Source organism: Lepidothrix coronata, unplaced genomic scaffold (assembly GCF_001604755.1).
Source record: "Lepidothrix coronata isolate B3197 unplaced genomic scaffold, Lepidothrix_coronata-1.0 Scaffold46, whole genome shotgun sequence".
NCBI lineage: Eukaryota > Metazoa > Chordata > Aves > Passeriformes > Pipridae > Lepidothrix > Lepidothrix coronata.
Genome location: NW_016690226.1, coordinates 4616258 through 4643531, shown reverse-complemented (window position 1 = coordinate 4643531; position 27274 = coordinate 4616258). Strand labels below are relative to the sequence as shown.

General features: G+C 52.7%; 2 protein-coding genes across 4 annotated transcripts; one reads left to right on the top strand and one right to left on the bottom strand.

The window, feature by feature from the left end:
* Positions 1-1195: 1195 nt before the first annotated feature.
* On the top strand, positions 1196-11843 carry IFFO1 (intermediate filament family orphan 1). 3 transcript variants are annotated; one of them, XM_017814648.1, is made up of 10 exons: positions 1196-1893; positions 6827-6887; positions 6972-7067; positions 7304-7444; positions 7900-7908; positions 8387-8547; positions 9030-9150; positions 9847-9939; positions 10133-10263; positions 10873-11843. In XM_017814648.1, the coding sequence occupies exons 1-10, from the start codon at positions 1211-1213 to the stop codon at positions 10973-10975; spliced, it is 1599 nt and encodes a 532-aa protein (XP_017670137.1). In that variant the 5' UTR covers positions 1196-1210; the 3' UTR covers positions 10976-11843. The 3 variants fall into 3 exon arrangements, with proteins under 3 accessions (XP_017670137.1, XP_017670136.1, XP_017670138.1); XM_017814647.1 differs by having other exon boundaries at positions 8363-8547; positions 9844-9939; positions 10873-11637; XM_017814649.1 differs by lacking the exon at positions 7900-7908 and having other exon boundaries at positions 1211-1893; positions 9844-9939; positions 10873-11637.
* An 11301-nt stretch (positions 11844-23144) lies between these two features.
* On the bottom strand, positions 23145-27031 carry GAPDH (glyceraldehyde-3-phosphate dehydrogenase). Its single transcript, XM_017814657.1, has 12 exons — positions 26939-27031; positions 26384-26427; positions 25696-25795; positions 25448-25554; positions 25271-25361; positions 24983-25098; positions 24802-24883; positions 24499-24650; positions 24312-24390; positions 24002-24085; positions 23788-23885; positions 23145-23447 (listed from the first exon to the last, which is right to left on the bottom strand). Exons 2-12 carry the CDS (start codon positions 26404-26406, stop codon positions 23378-23380), a joined length of 1002 nt encoding a protein of 333 aa, XP_017670146.1. The 5' UTR covers positions 26407-26427; positions 26939-27031; the 3' UTR covers positions 23145-23377.
* Between the last annotated feature and the right edge of the window lie 243 nt (positions 27032-27274).

Sequence of the window (27274 nt, the reverse complement as noted above, 5' to 3'; positions counted from 1 at the left end):
AGGAGACCTGTAACCCTGAAGGAGAGGCAGCAGGGAACATGTAATAGGCAGACTCGGTCAAGACTCACAAAGCCAGCCATCTTCAGTGGGGCTGGTAAGTCTCTGGAAGTGTGGATTCAGTCATACCTTGGATGCCAATGGGAGGGCTGTAGCACACCACCATACTGGAGCACGCCCACTCCTTCCACAGAGCTCAATGTAGTGTGGTGCTGGTCATCTCCCTAATTCAAACCCACTGCTCGCTCACCCTTTGCTGATGGCTCAGCTGAGACCTCGGAGGCCACGTAGCTCAAGTGCCACACTCGGCTCAGGTCTGCAGTGGAAGTCTTGGGGCAACTGGCCAGGAGCACACAGACATCAAGGGAACACAGGTGTCCATAAATGGATAACAGGGTGAGGGGCAATGCCAGTGCTTTTCGCAATATTGACCTGGGGTTAGGGTCAGGGAGGGAGAGACTGCAAGGAAAGACCTAAAGAAGGCTAAAATACGGGGCACGATATAAGACCCGAGGCTGTTCATTGAGCAAGGAAGAAGGAAGCCAGTTGCAAGCCAAGCATGATATCTGAGAGGCTGGCTGCCTCCACACAGCCTCCTCTGCCCTCTGGCTCGCCATTATCCAGTGGCAGCTCTCCGTAGGCGGGCTGCTGGCAGAGCAGGGGCAAGGCTGCCTTGTGGGGCTCCAGGAAGCATAAACAGAGGGCTTCGGGAGTGCAGAGGGAAAGTTATGCCCTCTTTAAGGGAAGCAGCCCTGGGGAAAGCACTAAATTCTATGCAATGCGAATAAAAAAAAAATAAAAAGGAAGAGACAGAGGCACGCTGTGCTGTTGCTGGGCTGATGACGGGAATTAGTACCCGGCGGGACTTAGCTAGCGGTGCTGGAGCGGGACTTTCCCCCGGGATCGTGCCCGCCGGATCCTGCCGGACCCCCCGCATCCCTTCGCCCCGGGGCGCCCCGAAACCGTCCGGGGAAGCCGAGCCGCCCCCTCCTTCCGCGGGGCTCGGGGGCCGGGTGAGGAAAGGGAGGTTCTGCCGTGTCCCCTCCTCTGCTCGCTCCGCCCGGGGCCGGCGGCGGGGAGCGGGGGGCGGCTCTCCGCGCCCGCCGCCGCCGCCGCATCCCCGCCGCAGCGGAAGCCGCACCCCCGCCGCCGGGGCCGGCCGGGCGCATCCCCCCGACACCCCCGGAGCTCCCCGCCCCGTCCCGCCGCCGCCATGAACCCGCTCTTCGGTCCCAACCTCTTCCTACTGCCGCAGGAGCAGCAGGGGCTGCCGGGCCCCGAGCTGCCGCCGCCGCCCGCCGCCGAGCCCCTGCCGGGGGAGCCGCCCGCCGGCCCCTTCCCCGCGCCGCCCGCCGCCATGGCCCTCCGCAACGACCTGGGCTCCAACATCAGCGTCCTGAAGACGCTGAACCTGCGGTTCCGCTGCTTCCTGGCCAAGGTCCACGAGCTGGAGCGGCGCAACCGGCAGCTGGAGAAGCAGCTGCAGCAGGCGCTGGAGGAGGGGGCGGGCGGCCGCGGCCGCGGACCCCCGCGCCGGGACCAGGCGGTGCAGACCGGCTTCGTGGGTCCCATCCGCACCCTGGGGCTGGGGCTGGGGCCGGGGCTGGGGCTGGGGCCCGCCCGGGCGCTGGGGTCCCCCGGCTGCCGCCCCGGCGCCCCCGCCCAGCCCTCTGCCTTCTCGGCCGGTTCCCGCTTCATGCCCGGCACCATCTGGTCCTTCTCGCAAGCCCGGCGGCTCGGCCCGGGGCCCGAGACCACCCTGGTGCAGGGACCGGGAGTCTCCTGGGTCCATCCCGACGGGGTGGGCGTGCAGATCGACACCATCACCCCGGAGATCCGGGCCCTCTACAATGTGCTGGCCAAGGTGAAGAGGGAGCGCGACGAGTACAAACGCAGGTGAGAAGGGGCGGCGGGAGCGAGGGGTCCCAGCAGCATCCCCCGAGGGACCGAAACCATCGCCGGGGAGGCTGTAGGGCTCTGCCCGGTGGGCGCTGTGCGGGAGAAACAGGGAGGGAAGGAGACAGCCCTCTTCAGACTTTCCGGGAGCGTGGGCTCCAGGCAGCGAGAGATGGGATTGCAAAGCAAAAATGGGAACGCCTGAAAGCATTTGTCTATGCCTGGGTCTCCTCACTTGCCTCCTCGTTTGTGAACCCTCTCGGGATGCTCGTTGACCCTTTTTCCATCTTATCAACCCGGCATGAGGGACTAGAAATACCTTTCCAAGCAGGGAAGGAATAACATGACTCCAGGAGATGTGTTTTAGAGGGGAGAGAATCTGGAAACAATGGGGAAGGAGGAGCAGCCAGAAAGTAGGTGAGGAAGGTGGGCATGCAGCAGTGAGCGGGTTTGGATTGAAAAAGGCTGCTGGGAAGAGGAGTGTTCTCTGGATATGTCGGAAGATGTCCGGAAGCCCTGCAGCAGGGTAGCTGGCTCCCCCAGGCCCTTTCCCTCCCCAGTGATCTCAAGCTGGCCTTCGCAGCAGAGAGCTGTGCTGGAGCACCACACTCCTCCGGGGCTTTCCTCTGGACCCAAAATAGCTGTGGCTTGGCATGTGCCTTGGAGAAGGATGAAGCAGAATGCAAAGCTAATCTCTTGGCCGGTTCTTCTTTCCCGTGCAGGGTGGCTGCTGCTCTCCCATCGCGCCGGCTGTGCTTTTGTTTCAGGCCAGTTTCCGAGGCTGCTCCCAGAGCTGCACGTAGGATGAGATCAGGCAGGGGCTGGCGTCGCAGGGTCAGGGCACGGCGCCGGGTGAGAGCGTCGCTGCGACTGACACCATCAGACAGACTGATTTTCTTTTTCGGAAGTTATGGTGCTTTAGAACCAGTTCAAAGTAACTGATTATGCACCCAACTACCCACGGGAGCTGTGCTGCTGACCAGTTCTGCACAGCTGTGGGCTCTGGTGCCAAGATCAAGGCTGGGGATCCAAGATGACACCTTACGCTTTTGGCTTTATAAGGCTTTGGCTGAGCAAACTTGACTGTCAGATGCTCTGAAGGCACCAAGCAAGGCACATGGAAAGGAAGAGTTGGCATCTCTTCTTTCCCAATGATTACCGTGTGTACCTTAGGCTTTTTATTATTAAACCAAGGGTCTGGCTCCTTCTCCAGGGGCGAGCTGCGCTCCTTGCCTTGCATTTTCAGATCATATACCAGAGAGCTGGAGCCACCTTTTTGGCCTGGACAGCTTGAGCCACAAAGGGGGTCAGTCAGAGAGGACCAAGTTGGGTTTGTTGATGCTGCTGAAACTTTAGAGAATTGAGAGCTTTTAGGGGTCATCCTGCTCTGGAAAGTGGGCTTTGGGGAAGGCTGCAGAGAGGGTGACAGAGGGACTGCTGAGGGTGAGCAGAGGGAGCACCACAAGCTGCTATGAGCCAATGTTGTTGTTGGGATCTATTTTTGGAGTGTGTTACCAGGAGCTGGGGGAAAGCAGACCCCACCCCCAGACCCTACCCAGCACTGAGAACTTTCTGATGGGAACAGCCAGGTCCCAAACAGGGGAATGGGACAGGAGGATCCCATTTCCACACCCTTTTCCATGCTGAGGCCTGACAGCAACATCCCCAGGGAGCTGAGACTTCCCTGCCATGGTGGGCTGTGATCTGCCACGGGGACAGTGCAGCTGGTGTCATGCCTTTGCCACCTGCCTGGTAGCAGATGGAAGAGACCATATTAACACAGGACTTTCCGGTTTATGACCTGTGGCTTGGGTGCTTGAGCTTGTGCTTTCTTCAGGGCAGCGTTGCTGCTATGCAGCCCGCAGCACTTGGAGCAGTGCAGCAGGAGCTTCTCTCTGGATACACAAGGGCCTGAAATTCAAGTCAGTGATCTAGGAGGGGTGCAGGGGCTATAGGGAGGGATGAGAATAGGTGCAGCAGCAGGAGAGAGGCTTGCAGAAGCTGCACTTGGGGGGAGTGGACTGAGGCTGGGTGGCCTGGAGAGGGGCGAAAGGTGCCTGTGAATATCATACAGACCTGCTAAGTGCTGGGGATCTGGGAGTCTCATCAGGTTTATGTTTTCTGCTACATCTGTATTTACAAGTAGTTTTTATCTTGCGTGTTGCAAGGACATGCTGGAGATGTGGGGTGAGCAGTGTTATAACACAGTGTGTTAGAGTCACTGAATAGTTTGGGTTGGAAAGGACCTTTAAGGATTACCTAGTCCAACCCGCCTGCCATGAGGTTTCACTAGATCAGGTTGCTCAAAGCCCTAACCTTGAACATTTCCAATGATGGGGCATCCACAGCTTCTCTGGGCAACCTGCTCCAGTGTCTCACCACCATGATAAAAAAATTAATCCTTAGGTCTAATCTAAACCTACCTTCTTTCAGTTTAAAACCATTGCCCCTTGTCCTGTCATTGCAGGCCCTGGTAAAAAGTCTCTCTCCATCATTTTTATAAGCCCCCTTGTTTATTAAAAGGCCTCAAGAATGTCTTTCATTGTTGTAATTGCCCTCCAAGGAGCTGTGCCAGGTTACAGGGCCTTCACCACTAAGGTGAAGCTCAGACCTACTTCAGACATGGCAAGAGCAGCCCAAAGCACCAGTGTGCACTAACCGTGGGTAGGGTGAGGCACCCCAGTGCCTCTTGCAGTGAACAGGATTTTTAAAGATGAGGGAGTTGTTTATATTGCTAAGTGAACTTGTTGAGGGGACACACCTGTGTGGGGGGATGCTGTAGGGACAGCACTGCATCTTTTCATGTCACCGGCTTTAGGGGAGGGCTGTTCCATGGCTGGCAAGGAGATGGTCGGGTCTGCCTGCTGCTGGGACCCTCCTGCCCTTGCTCTCTGCCTTCTGCGTTTCAGCCTTTGGGCAGGTTGTTGCTTTGCAGTGGTGCAGGAAGGACCCACATCTTCCCTTGGCATGCACTGGTGGCCATGGGGTTGCGTGGGGCAGCCTTGCTTCCAGCTGGCAGCAACCTGGCACGGCCGCCGGCCGCACTGGGCTACGGGTGCAGTGCTGCAGGCAGGTTATTATTAGGAGTGGTGCATTGCAGGAGGGAGCAGGGAAGGAGCCAGGCAGAAGAGGAGAGGGTGAGAGGTTCATAATGGATGGGTGCATAGATTTGTCTCTTGTGGGGTGAATCGCTGTCTCCTTCTGCCTTTAAATTGCTGTTTATCTGATCTGAACTCATCTTCCATACCACTGGTATGAAGTGAACTCTTACCAGGATTTGCAGCTGTGCTTTACTCTCCCAGTGAGTCTGGGATATATAGAGATTTGGAGGGAGGCGGGGACCAAAAAAGAGGAAGTGCCTCACAGAGAAAGATGCTGCAAATTTTTTTCTTGTGGTGGAAGGCATTTTTGTCCCTGGCGAGGAAGGCCTTGTTTGAGCAGCTCCCATATAAGGGCAATTCTACCTTTTAACTTTCTTCTTTCTTTTCCCTTTATCTCTCTCTTTCCCCAAAGGGATGGGAACCCCCTTTGATTCCCCTTCTGGAGCTGTGGTATGGATCCAACATCAATAGGAGGAGTGTACACTTTGTCCTTGTTTGAGTAAGGAGCAGCATTGGTAGCTTTAAGAGCTTAGAAATTCATAAGCCAGGGCTCTCCCATGTTGTCAGATTGTCCAGATACCCTGAGATAACAAGTGTGAGGGCTTCTCATATACTTTCTGATTTCCTAGACCTTAGGATTTATTGTTCAAACTTGGTGTAAGTGAGAAGAGAGATTTTTCATGTCCTCATGCAGAGTCACAGTGTCTGTGTTGGTGCTTGCAAGCATTAAATAGAAACCAGAGATCACTGCACCAGGAAGGGTCCAGCTCTGGTTGCTTTCCCAGAGTAGTCTTACTTTCTGGGAAAAATCTGGTGCTCCCAGAGAAGCCAGGAGCCAGATAAGAATGCAGCAGCCCTGCCCTATGCCACACCACAGCACTTGCCAGCCCACCTGCTCTATGGGATAGTCACTCAGCAAAGAGCAGTGCAGCTTCATGGCCTCCCAATAGACTGTGGAGTGGGCCAACACTGCAGCATGATCTAAGAGGACGATCTCATGCAGTGAAATATAATATAATTGCTAGGGGATGTGTCTTTGTATAGCAAGGCTGGGCGCCTTGCAGGTCAGCCGCTTTCAAAGCTGCAGAGCCTAATACAGTACCCACCAGCCAGCCTGGTGTAAACTGAGACACCCTATCCTGCTTCCTTCTAGGATGAAACAATGTTCTTTGATCCAACCTGTTATGCGGCAGTAGAACCAAGGACACTTGTGCTCCTGCCCAGGCAGCGTGGCCCAGCACAGGGCGGCCCTCTGCATTGGTACAGGCGGAGAGCAGCTCTTCATGTGGTGCATATCGTGGTCACTCACACCGTGAGGTGGTTTGGCGTCAAGATTGGATTTTGTGCTTCTGGACAGTCTGAGCTGCAACACTGCAGACACACAAATATGGTCACAAAAATGTGGCACAGGAGGCAACTCTGCAACATCTGCAAACCTGTTGTTGTGTGTTGGAGCTGAACCTCATGTGACCCAGGGCTGAGGGGCTCGGGGGTGGATGGAGAGGCCAGTGGGCTGCATCAGGCCGTGGGCCAGCCCCAGTGTGGCAAAGTGTGCAGTACAGCCTGTGTCGGTGTCCCCAGCTCCCCCCGTCGCAGGGTGGGCAGCCGTGGTGGGGCAGAGTTCGTGGCCAGCGGGGCTGATGCACTTGGCAGCTGCCATCGCCTGAACATGAGAGGCTATGCATTCTTGGGCACGTTCTCCTTCCCACCCCGGTGCCGTCATCCCACCCTCTTGGATAGCTTTGGGGTGAGCAGCTGCTGCTCCGTCCTCTCTCTTTGGCAGCCAGCGAGGCGAGGCCGATAGGATCTGACCAGCACGTTTGTCTCCCTAGATGGGAAGAGGAGTACACAGTGCGTGTCCAGCTTCAGGACCGGGTGACTGAGCTGCAGGAGGTAAGCTCTGCTGTCCCCCACTTCCTTTGCAATGCAGCTGCCCCCCCCAATGCTGATTTGCTTGTCTCCCTCTGCCTGGGGCAGGAAGCCCAGGAGGCTGAAGCTTGCCAGGAGGAGCTGGCCATGAAGGTGGAGCAGCTCAAGGCAGAGCTTGTTGTCTTCAAGGGACTGATGAGCAATGTGAGTCCCTAACCCCTCTCTGAGCCCACAGCTGGTCCTACGTGAGCAGTGGGGCTGTGTAGAAAAGCAGTTCCTTGATGGGGCACAACCAGCACGGAGGTGGTCTGGCAGGGTGCCGTGAGCAAAGTGGAGATGTGGATGCGGTCCTGCATGAGCAGGAAAGTGGGGGCAGTGATTGCTGTTTGCCTTGCCTAATATTCCTCCTTTGTCCCCTTCCTGTGATGCTGTGGGTTCAGAACATCACAGAGCTGGACACAAAGATCCAAGAGAAGGCCATGAAGGTGGACATGGACATCTGCCGGCGCATCGACATCACTGCCAAGCTGTGCGACGTGGCACAGCAGAGGAACTGCGAGGACATGATCAAGATGTTTCAGGTGAGAAGCGCCTGATGCTGCTCCAGGCTCAGCTGCTGGCTCTGGGGAAGAGAGTTCTCAAAGGAGGTAGAAGAGACAACACCAGACCCCTGCCAGGGGAGACTCTTGGTCACCCTCACCCTCACCCTCACTCCTTGCAGTCCCTTGCTTTCTGTCTCTCTCGGGAGGACCAGGCTAAAGGGCACAGAGAGGAGGTGGAAAGCTCCAGATGTTGCTTTGGGCATCAAGAGTCCCCTCAGCCTCTTGCTGACCTATTGTGTTGGGCCCGGGGACACCATAGTGGTAGGGGAACAGCTACAGGAGGGAGACGAGTTGCTCGAGCGTCTGTCTCTAATTCCATCTCTCTCCTTCCCCTTCCCCTCTCCGTCATCTTCTCTCTGTCTCTCTTCTCTGTCTCTGTCTCTTTTCTCTTTCTGGATGTTGCTGCCTTTCTGTTTCGCTCTTTGTCCCTACAGAAGCAACTGGTTAGTTTCATTCAGTTGGGAAATTTTACAAATTTTAAACTTACTATAAATAAGGTCGGACTGTATATATTGACATATTTCACCTTTTTCAGACTCTCTTTTTTCCTGTTTCTGTCACTGTGTTTCTCTGTCTCTGGACTGGGGTGGTGGGTGATTTGAGTTTTTCTGCAGTAAAACCACATTGTTTTTTCTCATCAGATTCATAGATTCCATTTTTAGTTGCTTAGTTTTAATTTTAAAAAATGCTAAAACCATGTTTTATCCATTGCATCCACCTTTAACCTGATCATAATGAGCCCATCTCTCTCTCTCTCTCTCTCTCTCTCTCTTCTCTTCCTTCTTTTCTTTCTGTCTTTCTCTCTTTCCCTGCCTTTCTGTCCCTCCACCATTCCTTTCCCCTCCATCTCCTCCCAACTACCTGCTCCTGACCTCGGACCCGGCTTCGTTTCTGTAGTCTCTGCACTTGTCTCCCGTTAAGGTCCCAGCCTCGGTGGGGCGGAAGCGGGAGCGCAAGCAGGTCAGCGACGAAGACACCTCACTATCAGAGAGTGATGCCTCCCGAAAACCTGAAGAGGAAGAGGAGGATGAGACCACTGCCATGAGTATCAATGAGGAAATGCAGAGGATGCTGAACCAGCTGTGAGTGCGGCTGCTGCGCTCCTCTGCCGACGGTGTTGCGCCAGGCTCTGGCATCAGGCTCCCGGCTGGTGCCTGGGATGGGGAGGGCAGGGGTGGTCTGCAGCTCCCCTTCCCAGCTGAGGGCAAGATGGGAGGTGCTGCTGTGGAGTATGTACACCCTGTGCTCTGTGGCACAGTGGGACTGACCCCCTTGGGAGTCCTGAGCCCACCCGTGCTGTGGGTGGGAGCTGGACCAGCTCCCCATCTCTTGACCCCTTGCCATATTTTGGGAGTCCCTGCCTGAATTTTCGGGGGCTTCTGACCATATAGCCCCTCCCCATCATGTGTTGGGTTTGGGCACACTTGAGTTCACCCTGGCCAGACCTCCCAAGAGCTGCAGCCCTGCAAGCTCATGAGCGGGAGCAAGGCTTTCGGCACCGACTCAGCCCCTGCCTGCCATGGTGTTCCTGCTGGGTTCTGATGTGCTGTTCCCTTGCCCCCAGGAGGGAGTATGACTTTGAAGATGACTGTGACAGCCTCACGTGGGAGGAGACAGAAGAAACGCTGCTCCTCTGGGAGGACTTCTCTGGATATGCCATTGCAGCCGCAGAGGTGCAGGGGGAGGTAATGGTGGTGTCAGGTCCCCTTGGGGATCCAGCCTTGGGTTGGGACACGTGGTCCTGCCTCAGCCTGGGAAGATGCTCCCTCAAAAACCAGACTCGTCTATGCCTTTTCAGGCCTGTACAGATGCTTTCCTACCCTTTCTACACAAATACATGAATACATTACTGCATCCTTGTTGAGGTCTCCCTGTTAGAGACACACCAGGGACCTGTAGCCTGAAGAATGTGCTGAGAACGTGGCCCACACACATAGGGGAGCCACAGTCCTCCCAGAAGAGAAGACCTCCTCTGACTGGGCTGGTCTGTGGTGATCCCTTGCTCATGTTCTCCAGCCCATCTGCCCAGTGTGCAGAAAAACTGCCCAAGCAGTGTCTGGCTAAAGCCCTTGTCGTCCAACATCTTTGGCCCCCAGCAGTCCCCTGGGGATGTGTAATGCTTGGAAATGGTCTGTGCTCTCCAAAGCTTCTGTGCGTTGCTGGGCTTGTTCTGGGTTGATGTGTTCAGTGCCCAGCGTGGCGAGTCCTAGGTCTCCTAACTCCATGTTGGCAGAACTGACTCATGCCTTCTATGCGCTACACTGTATATGTTTCTTCCTCTTTTCCCAGTGTTGCCAGTTCTTTCTCTTTCTGTCTTGCCTCTGATTCCTCATGTTGGACACCTCCCTGCCTCTAAACATGCTGTCTGCTCTCCTCAGCAGCAGGACGACAGCCTGGAGAAGGTGATCAAGGACACGGAGTCACTGTTCAAGAGCCGTGAGAAGGAGTACCAGGAAACCATCGACCAAATAGAGGTGGGAGAATGAGGAAGTGGGAAGGGCATAGCACAGAAGGGTGTGAAATGGGGGAGTGGATCCCTGGGGGAGGGAGAAACAATGCTGGAGCAGACCATTGGTAATGGGGGTAGCAGCCCCTGGTCTGGCTGTGCCCACTGCCCTACACTGCGCTGTGCCCTGGGCTCATCTCTGCACCATTTCCCTTGTGCAGCTGGAACTGGCCACAGCCAAGAACGACATGAACCGGCACCTTCACGAGTACATGGAAATGTGCAGCATGAAGCGAGGCTTGGACGTGCAGATGGAGACTTGCCGGCGGCTCATCACCCAGTCTGGGGACAGGTGAGCTTAGCAGGAGGGATGGGATACCCATGCTCTGGAGCCAGGGTGGTGGTGAGTGGGAGCTGAAGGACTCCTGCACTGCCCTAATGTGGCATGGAGTGAGGGCAGCTTCCAGAGGCTGTTGGACTCCTGGTGACCAGCCTCCGCTCAGGTCATGGTGCCACCTCTGCAGAAGGTGGGCTGCAAACAGGAGTCTGTTTTGAGAGGTGAAGCCAGACACCCCCGATGGAGAGAGGTGCTGCCATTGTTGCAGGGATATTGTATAAGTCCCCAAAGGCCTGTGGAGCCAGGGTGGCTTCAAGCTAGGGACCTCTGTGGTGGGCTTTCACAGACCCTTAGCCTTACATGCCTTGTCAGGGTCCTGCTCTGGACAGACCCCTCCAGCATTTTGCCCAGCTCTGCTCCATGCTCTTGACCTCTTGATTGGTGTCCTTTGGAACACCCTCCCCGGCCCCCAGGGATTTCCACAGACTCATACTCCCCAGAGGAGCAAGAGGGGCACTTCAGCTTCTCTCACTCCTGCTGTCCTGCCCCCTGCCCACACCAAACGGGGTCCTTTCCCTCCTCCTGGGTGATGCTGTGACCGCTGCCCTTTGCTGTTCTCTGCAGAAAGTCTCCTGCCTTCACCCCGAGCTCCAACAGCGAGTCAGCCCCGAATGAGGAGAGTGAGGAATCGGACCGTGATCCACCCAGCGATGCTTCTATCAGATAATGAGGGGAGGCCCTGCTCCCTTGGACCCCCTTCCTGGCATGGGGGTGCCTGAGTCACGCCTGGGAGAGACTGTCAGGGACGTGGAACCACTGGTAAACGTCTGTCACCCAGGCTCACTCCCATTTTGGGGTGCTTGGCAGATCCCACACACCCCCCTCACCGGATACCTTGCAAATGGGAATAGCTAGATAGACCTGAGGGCCCTTGCCCGGGCTGCTCTGCCTTCAGCCCCTTCTCTATTCCCTTTTCCTGCTTTGGTTAAACCGTGGTTCGGGCAGGGAGGCTCCAAACCTGCCACGGTGGCGTTCTCCAGGACCTGTTCCCAGGCCCCCCCAGACCCACCTCCTCTGGCCTCCGTCCTGGTACACTTGACCTGCCCCTTGCCCTCCCTGCGCTACACGGAGCTGAACGAGAGCCGTACCTCCCTGCAAACTGGACCTGACACTGGTGCCAACTGGACTGAGCCCAGGGCTCTCTCTGTCCTTGCTGCTGGCTGGGTGTCTGGCTGGTGCCCCTGCCATGCCGGGCACCCTGAGCCCTCCCACCCCTCCTCCGGGTTGGGGGCCAAGTCCCGCTCACTGTGCACTTTGCTTTGCCGCCCGTCGGCGATGCGCTCACGTCTGTGTTACGGGGGCGAGGTCATTAAATGGGACAATTTCCTTTTCTACAGCTTCGCCAGGTGTGGGCTCTCCCTGTGCTGTCGCGGGCGATGCGTGGCTTGAGGCAGGGGGTGTCCTCCACCAGACCCCCAAGCCTACATCATTGGGTCCCCTTATGGGGCAGTCCCATCCCTTGGGCATGCTGGGTGGGACCGGCAGATGGGACAGTGGTGAGGTCCCTGTTCTGAGAGCCACCAGCCCTCAACAGACTGTGTGTAGCATCGGTGTTGTGTGGGCTGCCTTGTTCCTAACCTGGAGCATCATCGATGCTGAGGCTGAGGGATTGGAAGTGAAGCTGATCCTGGCTTGTGACTTGTGGACCTTCCTCTCCTGTTGCCTGGTCTCCTCTGCCATGCCAGGGCACCCTTCTCGCCTGCTCTCAGTCCCACATCCAACCTCGGTGTAACCACAGTGGGGAATCCCCTGTCCCACCATCTCTTACAGCGTTTGTCTGGCTGGCCTGTGGCATGTGCTCCTCTGGTGACAGGAGGCTGGAGCCTGGCAGGGTGTCAGGAGGGGATGAGCAACCCACTGAGAGCCATTGTGATCCAGAGAGGCAGTGTCTTCTGGAGAAACAGTGTGATACACTGAGCAGTGGACTCAGGCTGCACAGCCAAGGCAGATGAAGCTCTGGAGAAAAAATGCTTCTCACTAAATGTCCTAAAAGGAAAAGAAAGTAACATAGCAGTAGAGTTTTTTGGATCATCTCTGAGATTAGGTAAGGTAGATAAAATGGGGGCTGAGCGATGCAAGAGTTTCTCTCTGTAGGTTCATCATAGGTGGCCAATGCTGCCATGTGCTTTAGCTGGGAATGCCATGGCATCCGTGCACCCCAGCACAGTGTGTTGGCATTTGGGCAGGGTGAGGCCCTCTGCCTGTGCCTGTAAGATGTGTTACAGCATGTGTTGGTGTTTTAGTGTGGGCTGACCTGGCTGGTTAGAGCTGGCAGGGAGGCGAGTCCCTGCAAATGGCAGAAGTCAGCAGCTGAGGAAACCTCCAGGCCAGGGTGGAGCTGGGGCACTGCTGCTACTGGGAGATGGCAGTTCCACAGCTGATGGTCTGCTGTGGCTGCACTCCAACTCACAAGTGCCACCTTCACTTCTTGAAGGGAAATGGGGAGAGTGCAGCAGGGTGCTGGGAAGCAACAGAGGTGTGTTCCCTTGTCCTGGCTGCTTGTGGCTGTGTAAGGTGTGGTCTCAGTGCCTGCCATGGCCCTCACCTCCATGCTGCCTTGTCCAAATTTCTTTCCCTCTTCCCTTTTTATTTTTCTTCCTAAAAGAGCTAAAGCCAGAGGAAATATTTTAATAGTCTTTTACTTTCAAGTGATGATGCTTCACACACAGTAGATCAGGGATCACTTTCTATCTTGCCTGGAGGCTCTTCTGGTTCATGCAAATCCCCTTTCCTGTATGTGTCTTTGCAGCATTTTCTGCTCTTTCTCTGCTGTGGAGAGCTCTGTGAGTGGCTGGCAGCATCTGGCTTTCCCCGTGCATAATCCAGGACATGCATACCTTTGCCTCAGTACTGCTTAAGGAACCCAAAAGACTGGAGAGATTTAAAGCATGAAGCACAGCAGGACTGACATCTCTGCCATGAGCAGTCATTGCCCAGAGGAACAGCAGGTGCTGCTAGACACCTGTGTACCAGGACATGTCAGGACCCCAGTCCCACACTGCTTGACAGAACTCCCTTCGCAGTGAAACTGAGGTCTCTGCCACCCATATGTGCAAGATGCTGTTCTCTGGTGAATTGTATCACCAGCAAGAGGCTCTGTTCCCCCACCGGTGACATCTATGAACTGCTCAGTGCTGTGTTGCTTAATGCCATCCCTTTTCCAGGACACCTCTTGGCAGTGCCTGCTCAGGAAGCAATATCAATTCCTGTCTCACTTGGTGTCCATGCATTAATGTGGATGTTTAATGCCCAAGTATTGTCCAAGCATGGACTGAATGGGATTCCATAGCAGGATGCATCCGGGCAGTCCTTCTGTCAACATCCAGCTTGGGGCTGTGGCTGCTGACTGGTGACCTCCATGAACATTTGTCCAAGACTATCCTTTTAGGATTGAGTCTCTGGATTGGCAATGAGGTCCTCCCACTGAACATTTACACAGACCGGTTCATCAGCTTCCCCACCCCTCAGAAGTCCATGTTGGCGGAGACTTGGGCAGTCTGGAAATATGCTAGTGGTTACTCTGGCTTCTCCCTCCCCAACATTTGGACTGCTGTGCCTAGGTGAGGACAGGCACAACTTTTATATCAGCTGCAGGTGTGGCACAAAACCCCTCCTTTGAGGCAAATGCTGTCCCTGGGCTGGGACAAACCCACTTTTGAGCATCCTGCCTCCATGAGGAGCTGAGGGACACAATCAGCCTTTGAGCTGGAGTGAGAGGTGCAGTTCTCTGCACTCCATGTACTGTACTCCATGCTCCCCATGCTGAGATCAGTCTCCTAGCAAGGGCCTTCAGCAGGCAGTGCCAGGCATGCTCCAGAAGTGAGCTGTGGCTCCCTGCTGGATGCCTTTCTGATCCTGTGGCATTAGAGTCACCTCCCCTACCCTTTCCCTGGTGATGTCCCCTAGGACACATCTGAAAGGTGAGCGATGGTCTTTGGACACACAGTCTTCAGGGTGGCTCTGAGCTAATTTTAGCCTCTTCAGGAACCTCCTTGGAAGAATTGTATGGGAATGGGCCCTTCACAGAAAAGGTTTCCAATTTAGCTGGTCAGTATTCAAGCACTGCTTCCTCCAGGCCCAAGCACGGTGCATCCCCATGAGCAAGAAATTGAGTAAAAGTGGCAAGAGAACTGCTGATGAACAAGGAACTCCTGTCAATACTCAAGCACTAGCAGTAGATACACAGGAGGTGGAATCAGGAAAAGGCTACTTGGAACAAATATAGGGATGTTGTCAGAGTGTGTAGAAATGAGATGAGAAAGGCCAAGGCCCATCTGGAACTAAATTTGGCCAAGGATGTGAAGGACAGTAAGAAGGGCTTCTTCAAATCCATTAACAACAAACGGTAAATGGGGCCTCCTCAGCAAGTTCACTGAAGACATAGCTGGGAGGAGGACTTCAACAGGCTGGAGGGTTGGGCAGAGAGGAACCATCTGAAATTCAACAAAGGCAAATGCAGGGTCCTGCACCGGGAGAATAATAACTCCACGTTACTCCCCAGTACAGGCTGGGGGCCAACTTTCTGGAAAGCAGCTCTGTGGAGAAGGCCCTGGAAGTCTGGTGGACAACAAGCTGTCCATGAGGCAGCAGTGTGCCCTTGTGGCCAAGCAGGACAATGGTGTCCTGGGGTGCATTAGGAAGAACATTGCCAGCAGGTCGAGTGAGGTGATCCTGCCCCTGTACTCAGCCCTAGCAAGGTGCATCTGGAGGGCTGTGTCCAGTTCTGGTCTTATTAGTGCAAGAGAGATATGGAGCTCCTGGACAGGTCCAGTGGAGGGCAACAAAGATCATGAGGTGAGGAAGCAGCTCACAAGGAAAGGCTGAGGGAGCTGGGCCTGTTCAGCTTGAAGAAGAGCCGACTGAGAGGGGACCTCATCGATGTGTACAAGTATCTGAAGGGAGAGTGTCAAGAGGAAGGAGCCAGGCTCTGTTTGGTGATGCAATAGGAGAAGAGGCAAGGGGCAGAAACTGGAACACAGGAAGTTCTACTTGAACGAAGGAAGAACTTTACTGTGCAGGTGACCAAGCACTGAAACAGGTTGCCCAGAGAAGTTGTAGAGTCTTCCTCACTGGAGATATTCAGGAACCATCTGTGTGCAATCCTGCGCCATGTGCGAGGGATGACCCTGCTTGAGCAGGGAGGTTGGACCAGATGATCCACTGTAGTCCCTTCCAGCCTTACCTATTCTGGGATTCTGACCAGGCCCACTGAGTTTCTTGATGAATACTAGCAGAATTTCCCACACAGAAGGTGGGGAGCATCACTTTCCTTGTGCCTCACTGCGTGAGTGTGGGATGGTTCTTACTGGCTTTAGAGAGGGTTCAGTCAACCTAACTGCTTAGTAGCCCAGATCTTCTTCCCTGTGTTAAGTGAGCCTGTGCCATCCCTTCACTCATTCCTGGGTCTGATCTATTTTAGATCATATCACTGAAAGAGTCTGACTTGTCTGTTGAGTCAGTTAAGGTCCTGTATTTTCCACCCAGCACCCTTCTGCTGAGGGTGCTTTGTCACTTATCCTGCGTGACTTGCCTTTGTGTGAATTAGCTTTTCCTCATATCGGGATTCCTTAGACGGACCTAAATGTGATGCTGACTGCCTTCCCCGGAACAACTTCTGATTCCCTGCTAACCTGTTCATCTTGTTTCTTAGCCAAGAGTCAGGAGAGGTCAAAGCTTCATAGAAAGTTTTTCTTGTTTCTAGATCTGAGCTGGGAGATGGACTTTCCTAAGCCTTGTACTTTTGGCCATGCTCTTTATACATTTATGGTTGTTGCTGTCTCAGGTACCTGTGGCACAGGGTGTCCCAGAACTTGCACGTGATGATCAAGTATATGAAATACTCTGGCTACAGGTAAGAAACCTCCTTTCAAGAGAAGTCAGAATTAATGCAGAATACAGTGGAGTGCTGCCTCGTTGGAGATCCACCTGGATGATGCATGGACAGGCTCCTGAAAATGTCTGGCAAGCCCCTACACATGGTGATTAATGCTGGGAGTGATAGTAAGACAGCATGGAGAACTGGAAGGGCTGCAGGCAGCTTTAGGGAAGCCCAGTCGTAGCTTAATCTTCCAATGGATGTATGAGAATGTGAGAAATGTTTTGAATATGAATTTTTAAAATTTTTTCACTTTCCCTTGAGACAGAGCAAGGAGAGGATGCAGTAGGTCCTCTGGTGGGGGGGATATAGATGTCATAGCTTGGAGAGAAGATGTAAGAGCTGGGTACTAAGGTAACACTATGGAAAAGGAGCTCAAGCAGCCATCAAAAGGCATCGTGATCAAGCTGGACCAATATCACCACAGATGGGAAGAGGCAACATTTTCAGCTCCCAACAGCAGACTGCATCTGGGCAAAGTGCAAGAGGAAACAGGGATTCTCAGGGTAGGAGGAAATGTAGTTAATTGGTATTTTTAATGTTCACAATCACATGGTAGAACTGCTAGCTCAGTCTAACCCATTTGGGTAACAGGCAAATAGGCAAGAGCAACTGTGAATTGGGTTTACAAGCTGTGTTAAAAAATCACATTCACTCTAGAGCTGATAGCCAAGTAACATGCTCTGACACAATTTCATCAAGGCATTGAAGGGTCTTTTATATACTCCTGAATCCCTCCAAAAAACATTTAATGTCTCTGCTTTGTGTGAAAAGGAAAATTACATTGTCATGGGAGACTTTGGCTGGTGATACCAAAGAATATGCTGTGCCAGGGAGAGTTTCTCATCAGTTTACAAATGATGGCATGTCCAAGTAAGGCAATGATTTTAGATGTCCTCATGACAGATGAAAATTGGGTTAAGGTTGATGGTTGCCTAAGGACAAGGCATCAACCAAGAAACAAACTGAGATATCAGCCAGGACAAAAATGTCAGCAGAGAACTGCATGGTGTTGTGTAGCTTTTTCTTTGAGTGAAAGGAGTGAGAGATCTTTGAAAAGAGCAGAGTTTTCCCAGCTTTTCAAAAAGCTGTGATTTAGTACACATGAGAAGCTAGCTTTCAGTGAACTGCTTCCTGGAATAAGTGGCCTTGTGAAAAAGGTACTTAGAAATAAGAATAACTAATAAAACTAATTATAAAGCCTGACCCAAATTAACAAAAATAAACGTCGTAACAACTACAGCAACTGTGGGTAGGCAAATAATTCAGCTGTATAAAAAGGTCTTCAGCTACTCACATCACCTCAGAAAAAAATAACAATAGCTGGATGTCTAAGGACACTAACAAGTTGTTCTATTTATATTTAAAGAAAAATCAATCCTAACAGTAATATTTTCTTCTTGGCTGAAATTGGGGGGGAAAAATCAAAACAAGGCAAAAAAAAGAGAAGTACTCACCAGATAAGTCTGTTTGGTCTATGAAAAGAGGAGAATGTGGTCAGAAGGAAATGATGAAGCACTTTTCAGGCCATCAGCAAATAAGGAAGATCCTTGACAGGATCTTCTCCAAATGAACACTGCTACATTTCCAGGCACAGATGACCTAGAGCACGCTAATGTGGAGAGGTGCGTGGGGTGCTGTAGTGATGAACAAGCCACTGCTCAAAGCCTGAGGCTGCCTGGGGAGATGGAGTGAGTGATGCAGAAAATAAAGCGTGGAGCCATCACTGTGTTCCTGCAAACGGTGTTTTGCAAAGCACGGTAACCCCCACGGTGAGAAAAAAAGCAGTGGCTGCTGAAATCCATGGTTTGCTGAGGTCAGTTTTTAAATGCATCGGGGAAGACATTTAAAGAAAAGCCTGGGTGGACGGGTGAACAAATGACGTCAGTGATTAGTCTGACAGGCCACGTCCAAAAGCCAATGAGAAACCAGTGGAGGGGGGAGGAGGGGAGACATCGCAAAGGAATGGAAAAAAGATCTACACACATTTATAGAAGGAGAAGGAATTGACAGACAAAACTGAGACCATTCTTGATATCTAGAAATGATAGGCTCTTAAAAAGAATAAATATCTCACTCAAAAATGCCAAGAGGCATTACAGCGTGGTTTTGAATAGAGTCAAAATACATTCTGTTGCCATACATATACAGCCACGCATAGATACATCTATGAGCAAGAAATATTGGTGACTAACCTTCCTTGTGACAACGGGAAAGTTGGAAAGACTTAGGGAGCAGGATTCACAACCTTATGCAAGTTCTCAGCCAGGTGCTGAAGCAGATGGCATTTTTAAACATCTTTTATCCACATGTGACATTGGTGTGCTTTGTCCTGCTTTGCATCAGAAACTGGAATAGATAAAGACTCCTAACTGTGATTCCAGACTGGAAAAAAATATGTTTCAAGAGTGGAAAGTTTAGTTATTTTGCTCCTTAAGAAAAAGACCAGTGAGCATTTTTGCACAGTGCCTAAAGTCAGTGCACGATGACATTCTATAGGGCAGTTTAGTCAGGCTGATAAAGGCATACTAGGAGTCTGAGGAGATGGGAAGCTGGAGGCCATCTGAAATTTGGTGCTTTGGGTCCAGCACCTAAACCACTATCCAACTTGGCAACTAAAAAGCTGGAGATTACAAACCACTTTTTTGTTTCTGTCCCAGGACTCAGGGCAAGGTCAACAAAGGTTGCTCGCTTGTTTGGTGGAGGTTTGGGCAATGTTAAAGAAAGGCTTTGAGACCCACAACGTTAAGAGTTGTGTCCCCTCCCCCCAGTACATGTATTATTTCTCATTTAGCAACCTTGAATTTTGCCTATCATTTTAATAACCCAGTCACTCAGTCCCAAGATCCTTCTGCACCTTTCCACAGGTTGATTCAGTATTCAGCCTTTTGGATCATTTTGCATAATCAACAGACCTTGGTACCCCACGCTCCAAATTGTTCTGAAGGTGCTGAATGGTGGGGCAGATGTCCTCAGATGCTGGACACTCATACCTTCTCTCTGTCACCACCAGCCTTGCTGCTGGTTTAAAACCTGCAGAAGGTGATTTTCCCTATGCTAGGGCTGTTGTTTGAAAGGTTTTTCCAGCCTGTTTTTTCATAAATCCTGTGGCTTTTCATCATGTGGGGGGTTGAGGTGAGTGGTGAATTACTTACAGCCCAGTTACCTGTTCATCCATTTCATGCTAGAGACCATCCAAGTCTGGCACTTGGTACTGTGCTGCCCTTTAGTGTCACAGATATGTTCTCAAGTCGTGATGCTTCGGTTTGCAATTGCAGCTTCATCTCATCTCTGCCGAGGAAAATCTCTTGTCTGGCAATACCCCAAAGCTCCTCTGATGGCAAAACATCAACTTTACTTTTCTGTCATGGCCCTAAGCTTCCCTAATCACTCCCACACCATCTTATGGCTTTTTGGCAGCTTTCTTGCCTCCAAGATGCATTGAACAAGGTTTTTGTATTTTCTATTTGTCACAGTCTCCTGAAAAATCTGCCTTTTTTTTTCTTTAGGTTCTTAAGCTTCATTCTCTAGTATTTATGAGTTTTTCTGTTATTTTCTTTTATTTTCATTTGACTACAGCTTCGCTTTTTGATGGCTGGCTTTTCAAATTTTATGCAGTAAAGTATAACCTAGCACTACTGTTCCTTCTAGGAACATTTAATTGAGAATAACTCCCTTGAGAAGATGACACTTCTATAGCAAGGTAATATATGGAGGTAAGTCAGCTGTCCTAGAGTAAGAGATTGCATTCAGCTCAGAAGAGTACGTAACAAATTATTTGTTTTTGCAGTGTGCAGACAGTACGATTGCTCAAAGGTAGGCAGCCTGTTTTTGATGAAATGCCTGCATTCTGTGAGTACTGCTGGAGCCCACAAGGGGTATTTGCATACCCTGAGTTTATGTCATGAACCTGCATTTTGTGAATGGCATTTGTTATGAAGGAGTTTGGAACATTATTGTTTAAGGTGTCTTTTATCACTGTTCAATATATGCCTTGTGTCATAGTCTTTCCATCGGAGATCTATATCTCCTCTTCCTTGCATTGATCTTGTCAGTTGCTTTGCTCTAAGACTGATTTACTTCAGTAATGGACAGAGTATGTTTAAAACGTCCAAGATCTTTTTTTTACTGTGCTTACGCATTCGCCATTTTGTTACATTTTGTTGTGATTTTTCAAGTGAGCTTAATTAGTTTACACATCTGCTCAAGCTGATTTTCACTACATGGCATCTTCCTTAATGCTGAGGTTTCATGCTGACATCTCAAGAAGGTGGTCTGAGGACAACTAGCCCTTTCTTGGGGAAGTAATGCATGTGCGGTAGTCTGTGCAAATGCTAATGAAGTATAAAATAATTTCTCTAAATGTTCAAAGTTGCCATAAAACTAAATTTTCCCATAACACCACTGCTAATTACCATTAGCTGTCCTAAAACTGAAAAGTTACAGCTTACCACCCCTAGAAATGGTTGGCTGCCCATCAGAGAGCTGTCAGCACAGCCCTGCAAAGGAGTGAACCTGGATCCCAGGTCCATCCCTCTCCCATGATGGCCCAGCACAGTGCCTGGCCTGTCCAGGAAGGCAGTCAAGCCTTCAGCCAGGATCTGTGTCCTTCTATGCCTTCCCCTTGCAAGGTGTTCACAAATCAGGATAGATTATGTCTTAGCTGCTTTCAGAGTTGGTTTGTCCAAGCAAAGTGGTGTGATCACTTTTCACTCCTTTGCTGAACAAGAGCCTCCTTATGTTTGCCTGAGCACCTGCCTTGCTACACCGAGCATTTCTATCAGTTCTCCTTAGAAAGGCTGTAAGAACAAACCTAGAGCTCCCCTACTTTGGAAAAAACTCTTCTCCAGAGACAGAAGCAGCTGCCACACCAGATCTCCCACCTTTATCCCAATGCCATTCACAGTAATATGTCAGTTTTTCAGATTGACTAAAAAAAAAAAATATTTAGTTTTTTTAGGTCAGGGTTGCAGTTCTCAGACAGGCTGGCCACTGAGCCAGTTTTTCCATCTGCCCGGAGGGGCCTTGCTGTGGTGCCAGTTGTAAGCACAGTGTCTGGATGCAAAATGAGGATTCTGGAGAAGCGCTGTGCTTTTCAGGGAGGTTATATGAGAGAGGAAACCAAGCCCTCCAGGCAGTCCAAAAGCTGCACGACTTGTTTGCCACACTCGTTCTCCCTGTTTCCATACAAGACCAACCGTGTTTTAAAGACTCTGATTCCTGACTTGCGCCTTGCCTGAATACTTTTATCGTTTTTCTAGGAATTTCAAGCAAGATTGTAAACTAGTTGAAATAGTATTTTGAAACACAGTGAACCTTTATTCAAGACATTCCCAGCAATTGTTGGTCTGAGAGCACATACTCCCATCCCCCATCCCCCAGGTTATATGAATTTGCTCATTCCCACAGCAATTTGATCTCAGGTTGGATAGAGCTCACTCTTGTTAAATAACAAGAATTCTTTGCTCTATGTGAATTTTCAGGCACCCTTATCTTGCTTAGGAAACATAAGGCTTTTTAGAGAAAAAAAAGGTTACTCTTAGTAATGTTCCACCTTTTAACCCTGTTCAAAATATATTTGTTTTACATGGGAAAACAGGCATATCCATCCCTCCCCCCCCCACGAGGTGTTTCAGTAGCCTCTCTGCGCTTCCAGATTATCAAGCAAGGCGCTGACTGGCACGCACACAAATATGCACACAGCACAGCCATTCAAAGCACCCAAGCACAGCAATCAAGGACAGGATGGGACCAACCCAAGACTCATTTGTAAGCTTGACAAGTCTGCAGGCTACACCTCTCCTCAGCAGAAACCCAGCTCCACGGGAGGGCTGCCCCCAGTGAGCCCAGCATCAGGCAGCTCCCATTTAACTCCAGAGTTACCTAAAGCTTCCACAGGGCCATTTGTGGGGTAAGCCAGGTATTCCTGCTGTCCCAGGGCTAATGATCTGCTCAGAGTCCCAGGTCTTATCCGGAGGCAGGTTATTTAACTTTTTTCTCTTTGCAACATAACTTTGAGTCATGGCCCTCTAGTCCAGCAAACATTTAATTTTTACGCAGCTCAACCACTGGAGATAAGCGGCTCCAGGAAACTATGTCCAGCATACCTTGATCCTGGGAGTTTTAAGTCCTCCAGCTAAGTCCTTGCTGCATCCAGATCAGGATCTAAAAGCGGGGTCCGCACAACAGCTCCAACCCTGCCTGCCAAAGAGAGAACAACACATCAGCCCTGAGATGTTAAATTAAGCTGCTAAAAATGGAGGGCCACGTGATTTTGTGCAGTGCATCGCTTATCTGTCCTAGCACTCACAGGTCGCGGAAGGCTCCGTCCCTGCCCGGCAGTGTTCCTGCTTCCAGAGGTAACACAGGGAATCAGAGGGCTGACACTCACCTTGCAGAGATTTGCTGCTCAGCAGCTTAACTGCAACTGCCCCTCCTTACGCACAGAATTAAGCCAGAATTAAGACTAGCCACCACCATGCTGACACTGGCCTCCGACACGTCCCAAGGCAGCCATTTCCTCTCAGGCAAAGCCAGTTCATTTTAAAAGGTAAAAGCAGATGAAATATCTTCCTTGTAACACCAGGAAGTATTTTCCTTGTCCCCTACTAAGGCAAGGGAAGGAGAATTGATTTCTTTTTCTTGTGCCCCTTTACTAAACCAAGTGCAAAGTCACCTTGCTCAGTACTTTATCCTGCATACGCCCATCGGACATGCAAATCCAGAGGCAGAAGGTGGATGGAGTCACAGAGTTCCTTTCTACCACACGGCAGTCTTGAGAGCACAGCCTTGCACCACACCTTATTTTGGCTCACAGGCAGGAACCTTGCCTCTCCCATGTGGAACAAGCAGCTCACCAGGCTGCACACATCAGCCACGTGCAGCAGAGACTGTGCCACACAGGCACCTGCACCTGCTCATTACACCCCCCTTCTATTTCCACTGACAGACAGAAAAGACATTTCAGATGGTGATAACTTTTATTGATGTAAGGTGGTACACAAACAGATCAGTTTCTATCAGCCTCTCCACCTCCCCCAGGCTCGGGGAGAAGTTGGAGGAGTGGGGGAGACAAGGGAACAGAACTGGCCTCTCACTGCAGAATGCAGAGCTAAGCGGTGGTGAAGAAGGGCAGGGGCTCCAACAAGGGAGAATCCTGCTTCCCTAGGCAGCAGGGGGGCTTGTGTGCTCGGCTCACTCCTTGGATGCCATGTGGACCATCAAGTCCACAACACGGTTGCTGTATCCATACTCGTTATCATACCTGGGGACAGAAAATAAGTGCTGTCAGGGCTGACCCATTCCTTGCATCCCTTCTTCCATTCTTCTAGCTCCCTTGCCCCATCCTACACAACTGATCCAGGCAGCTTCCCATCCACTTCCAGTAAAGAAAGCAATGAGCACCCCACCCACGTGTCCAAGAGGGGAAGGAGAAAGCTATAGTTGTTTCAGCAAAGAAGCAATCTCACTCCATCGAGACTGCTACAAGTTGGAGCCAACTGTACTCCACACAGGTCTGTGTATCCCCCTGGAATGCCAGCAGTGACCAACAGGACCCAACTCTGTAACCTGCCTGTGCCAGCCCTCACCAAGGCTGCACCTACCAGGAAACCAGCTTGACAAAATGGTCGTTCAGTGCAATGCCAGCACCCGCATCAAAGGTGGAGGAATGGCTGTCACCATTGAAGTCACAGGAGACAACCTGAAACAGAGGGGAAATTTTAACACACAGCTACCCAAGATCCCAGCAAAGCTGCTGCCAGTCAAAAATGAGGCAAGTGACCGTAACCACAGGCCAGGAGACTGGGAGCTCCTTACCTGGTCCTCTGTGTATGCCAGGATGCCCTTCAGGGGCCCATCGGCAGCAGCCTTCACTACCCGCTTAATGTCATCATACTTGGCCTGAGAAGAGACAGATGGTCAGGTCCCAACTCACACAAAGTGTTTGCCGGGGGCAGGGGAAGGAGGAAAAACACATGGGAGCACCACAGCAGGTGCTATTTTCACAAAGATCAAGTCTTCAGGGACAAAGTCAGGTACACAGACAGCAATTCCAGGAGCAAGATGGAGTTTAGAGGAAGAAGGGGCACCATCTGAAGGTTGTTAGGACCTTGCCCACAACACTTACTGGTTTTTCCAGACGGCAGGTCAGGTCCACAACAGAGACATTAGGAGTTGGCACACGGAAAGCCATTCCAGTAAGTTTCCTGTGAGAGAAGTGAGTCAGCAAAAAATAGCACCTGGACCCCTCTGCCAGCCCTCCATTCCCCTAGGAATATTCTGCCTCCTACTCATAACCAAGAAGGGGCACCCACCCATTAAGCTCAGGAATGACTTTTCCCACAGCCTTAGCAGCTCCAGTAGATGCTGGGATAATGTTCTGAGCGGCACCTCTGCCATCCCTCCACAGCTTCCCAGAGGGTCCATCCACTGTCTTCTGTGTGGCTGTGATGGCATGAACAGTGGTCTGAGAAAAGAGCACAGGAGTAAGAACACAGCCAGTACTCTCCAGAAACAGCATCCCAGGGGACACAAGGAGTTACTGATGCTTTCCCTCTCATATGAGGGGACCTGTGGATAGGGCACCCTGAGTTCTCAGCACCAAGCTGCAGACCTACCATAAGACCCTCCACGATGCCAAAGTTGTCATGGATGACCTTGGCCAAGGGTGCCAGGCAGTTAGTAGTGCATGAAGCATTGCTGGGGTAGAGAGAAAAAGGCACATCAGCCAGAGGTGAGAGGAGACCCCACGCAGCTGGCGAGAGCTCCAGGCCAGAAAACATTTTCCTCTCTCCTTACCTGACAATTTTCAGAGACTTGTCGTACTTCTCATGGTTGACACCCATCACAAACATGGGAGCATCAGCTGAGGGGGCAGAGATGATAACACGCTTGGCACCACCCTTCAGGTGAGCCTGGAAAGGAAGAGGTAAGACATTAGATAACTCAAGATCCCTCCAAGCTTGCTTCTTCACCACCTCTTCTCCCTTACAGCCTCATCTTGAGCAATTCTGTACGTGGTAACGTGCCCCACAGGCAAAAGTGGTTGTATATCCCTTCTCTCATGTGCCACTGTGGCATACTTACCCCGGCCTTATCCATGGTGGTGAAGACACCAGTGGACTCCACAACATATTCAGCACCAGCATCTCCCCACTTGATGTTGCTGGGGTCACGCCTGAGGAGGGATAGAACTGTAAGAGCTGCTCCACGAGACACACACTTTCATGCTCCAGAGGGGTGAGAGGGAAAGAGATTACTTACTCCTGGAAGATAGTGATAGCATTCCCGTTAATCACAAGTTTGCCATTCTCAGCCTTGACAGTGCCCTTGAAGTGACCATGAGTAGAGTCATATTTGAACATGTAAACCTAAGAGAGAGAGAGAGAGGAAGGTCAGGTACCTGGGCTGCCATCCTCCTGTAACACTCGTTTTTCCTGGGAAGCTACTAGAACAGATCTAGAGAAGCCCTACTCAGAAAGGCCCAGAGGGGGCACTGCAAGGCAACTCACCATGTAGTTCAGATCAATGAAAGGATCGTTGATGGCCACCACTTGGACTTTGCCAGAAAGGACGGCAGCCCGGGTGACCAGGCGGCCGATGCGGCCAAATCTGGAGAGAGAGGAGGACACGGGTGTGAAGGCACAACAGGGAACCTACTGGGCTGAGCATGGCAGGCAGTCCTTGGCAGCCTTCCCTCGGGATCATCCGCTCCTCCCTGCCCAGCAGGGCAGGAGGGAGCCCTGTAGCCTGTCCAAAGGCCAAGGCACCCTGGTTAAAGATTAAGAGCGACCCCCACCCCGGAAAGGTCAAGTGCTAAATTTACTGAGGCCCCGGGGATCCAGTTACTCCTCGGCCCGGCACGAGAAGGTCACATCCCCGGGACGGTCACCGACACACGATCCACCGGGCGACTTTTCGGTGGGAGGCTGCGGGGATCCCCGGGGATGCGTGGGGGGAAATTGGGGCAGCCAAGCAGCGGCATCGCCTTCCGGGGTGAGTCACCCCGAATCTGCAGGGAAGTGACTCAGCAGGTACCGCTTTGCCCCGGGGGACGACGGCGGAGCGGGGACCGGTGGGGCAGAGCGGGGACCGGCAGGGCTCAAAGCGCCCCCCCCCCAAATCCTCCCCCGCGCCCTTGAGGCGACCTTGCCCCCCCCATCCCCAGTCCCTCCGCACCCCACTGACCCCGGTACTCACCCATTGACTCCGACTTTCACCATCTTTGCTTCTTCGGGATGTTCCTGCGGGCAGAAACCGCCGTTGAGGGGCTGAGGGGAACCGGCCGCAACCGCCCCCCGCGGCCGCGCGCGCCCCGGGCACCGTTAGCGTCTCGCTCCTCGCTGAGGGGGCGCGAGGGGGGTGGGCGAGGGGGTACCCGCGCTCCGAGCCCGCCCCCACCCGGGCGATCATCCCCCCGCCCCGGGCCATCATCCCTCCCCTCCTCCCCCCTGCTCCCCACAGCCCGCGACAACTACCCGCCCCCATCTCCTCCTTCTCCTCCTCAGGTGATCATCCCGCACCCCCACGTCCCCATCTCCCCCCTCATGCCACCCCCGCCATTTTGCGCCGCGCCGCCTTTGTGCCCGCGGGCCCCGGCGCCACGCGGCCCCGCTCCGCCCGGAGGCTGCCGCCGGCTGCCGCCCCCCCGCCAGTGGGCGGTGTGTGTATATGTGGGGAGGGGGAAATCTCACACGCCCACCCCCCACCGCCACCCTCTCACCCCGCGCATCTCCCGCCGCCCCCGCCCGTTACCTGCTGCCTCCAAGCCGCCGAGCGCGCAGTGAAGAGGTGGCGCAGCCCCGCTCCGCCGCCCTTTATAGGCACGGAAGGGCAGGGCTGGGGCCCGCCCCGCCGCGCAGCCGCCCAATGGGAGCGCGGGGGCCGGGCCGGGCTACGTGCGCTCGCGCTGCGGGTGCGGCTGCCAGACCCCCCCCGCGGCCCCCGCCCCGCCGCCCCCCGGCAACAAAGGCCTCACGCCGGGAACGGCGGGTCCGCGGGGCTCGGCACTCACCCTCCTCCCGCCGAGACGGTGGGGATGGCGGTGGGGATGGCGGTGGTGAGAGATGGCCTGGTCTTTGCGGGGAGGTG

Coding starts and splice junctions, on each gene's coding strand:
- IFFO1 (XM_017814647.1), top strand. CDS start 1,211: ATGAACCCGCTCTTCGGTCCCAACCTCTTCCTACTGCCGCAGGAGCAG. Junction 6,888..6,971: donor GGGTGACTGAGCTGCAGGAG/GTAAGCTCTGCT, acceptor TGCCTGGGGCAG/GAAGCCCAGGAGGCTGAAGC. Junction 7,068..7,303: donor TCAAGGGACTGATGAGCAAT/GTGAGTCCCTAA, acceptor CTGTGGGTTCAG/AACATCACAGAGCTGGACAC.
- GAPDH (XM_017814657.1), bottom strand. CDS start 26,406: ATGGTGAAAGTCGGAGTCAATGG. Junction 25,555..25,695: donor TCATTGATCTGAACTACATG/GTGAGTTGCCTT, acceptor TCTCTCTCTTAG/GTTTACATGTTCAAATATGA. Junction 24,651..24,801: donor GCATCGTGGAGGGTCTTATG/GTAGGTCTGCAG, acceptor CTCTTTTCTCAG/ACCACTGTTCATGCCATCAC.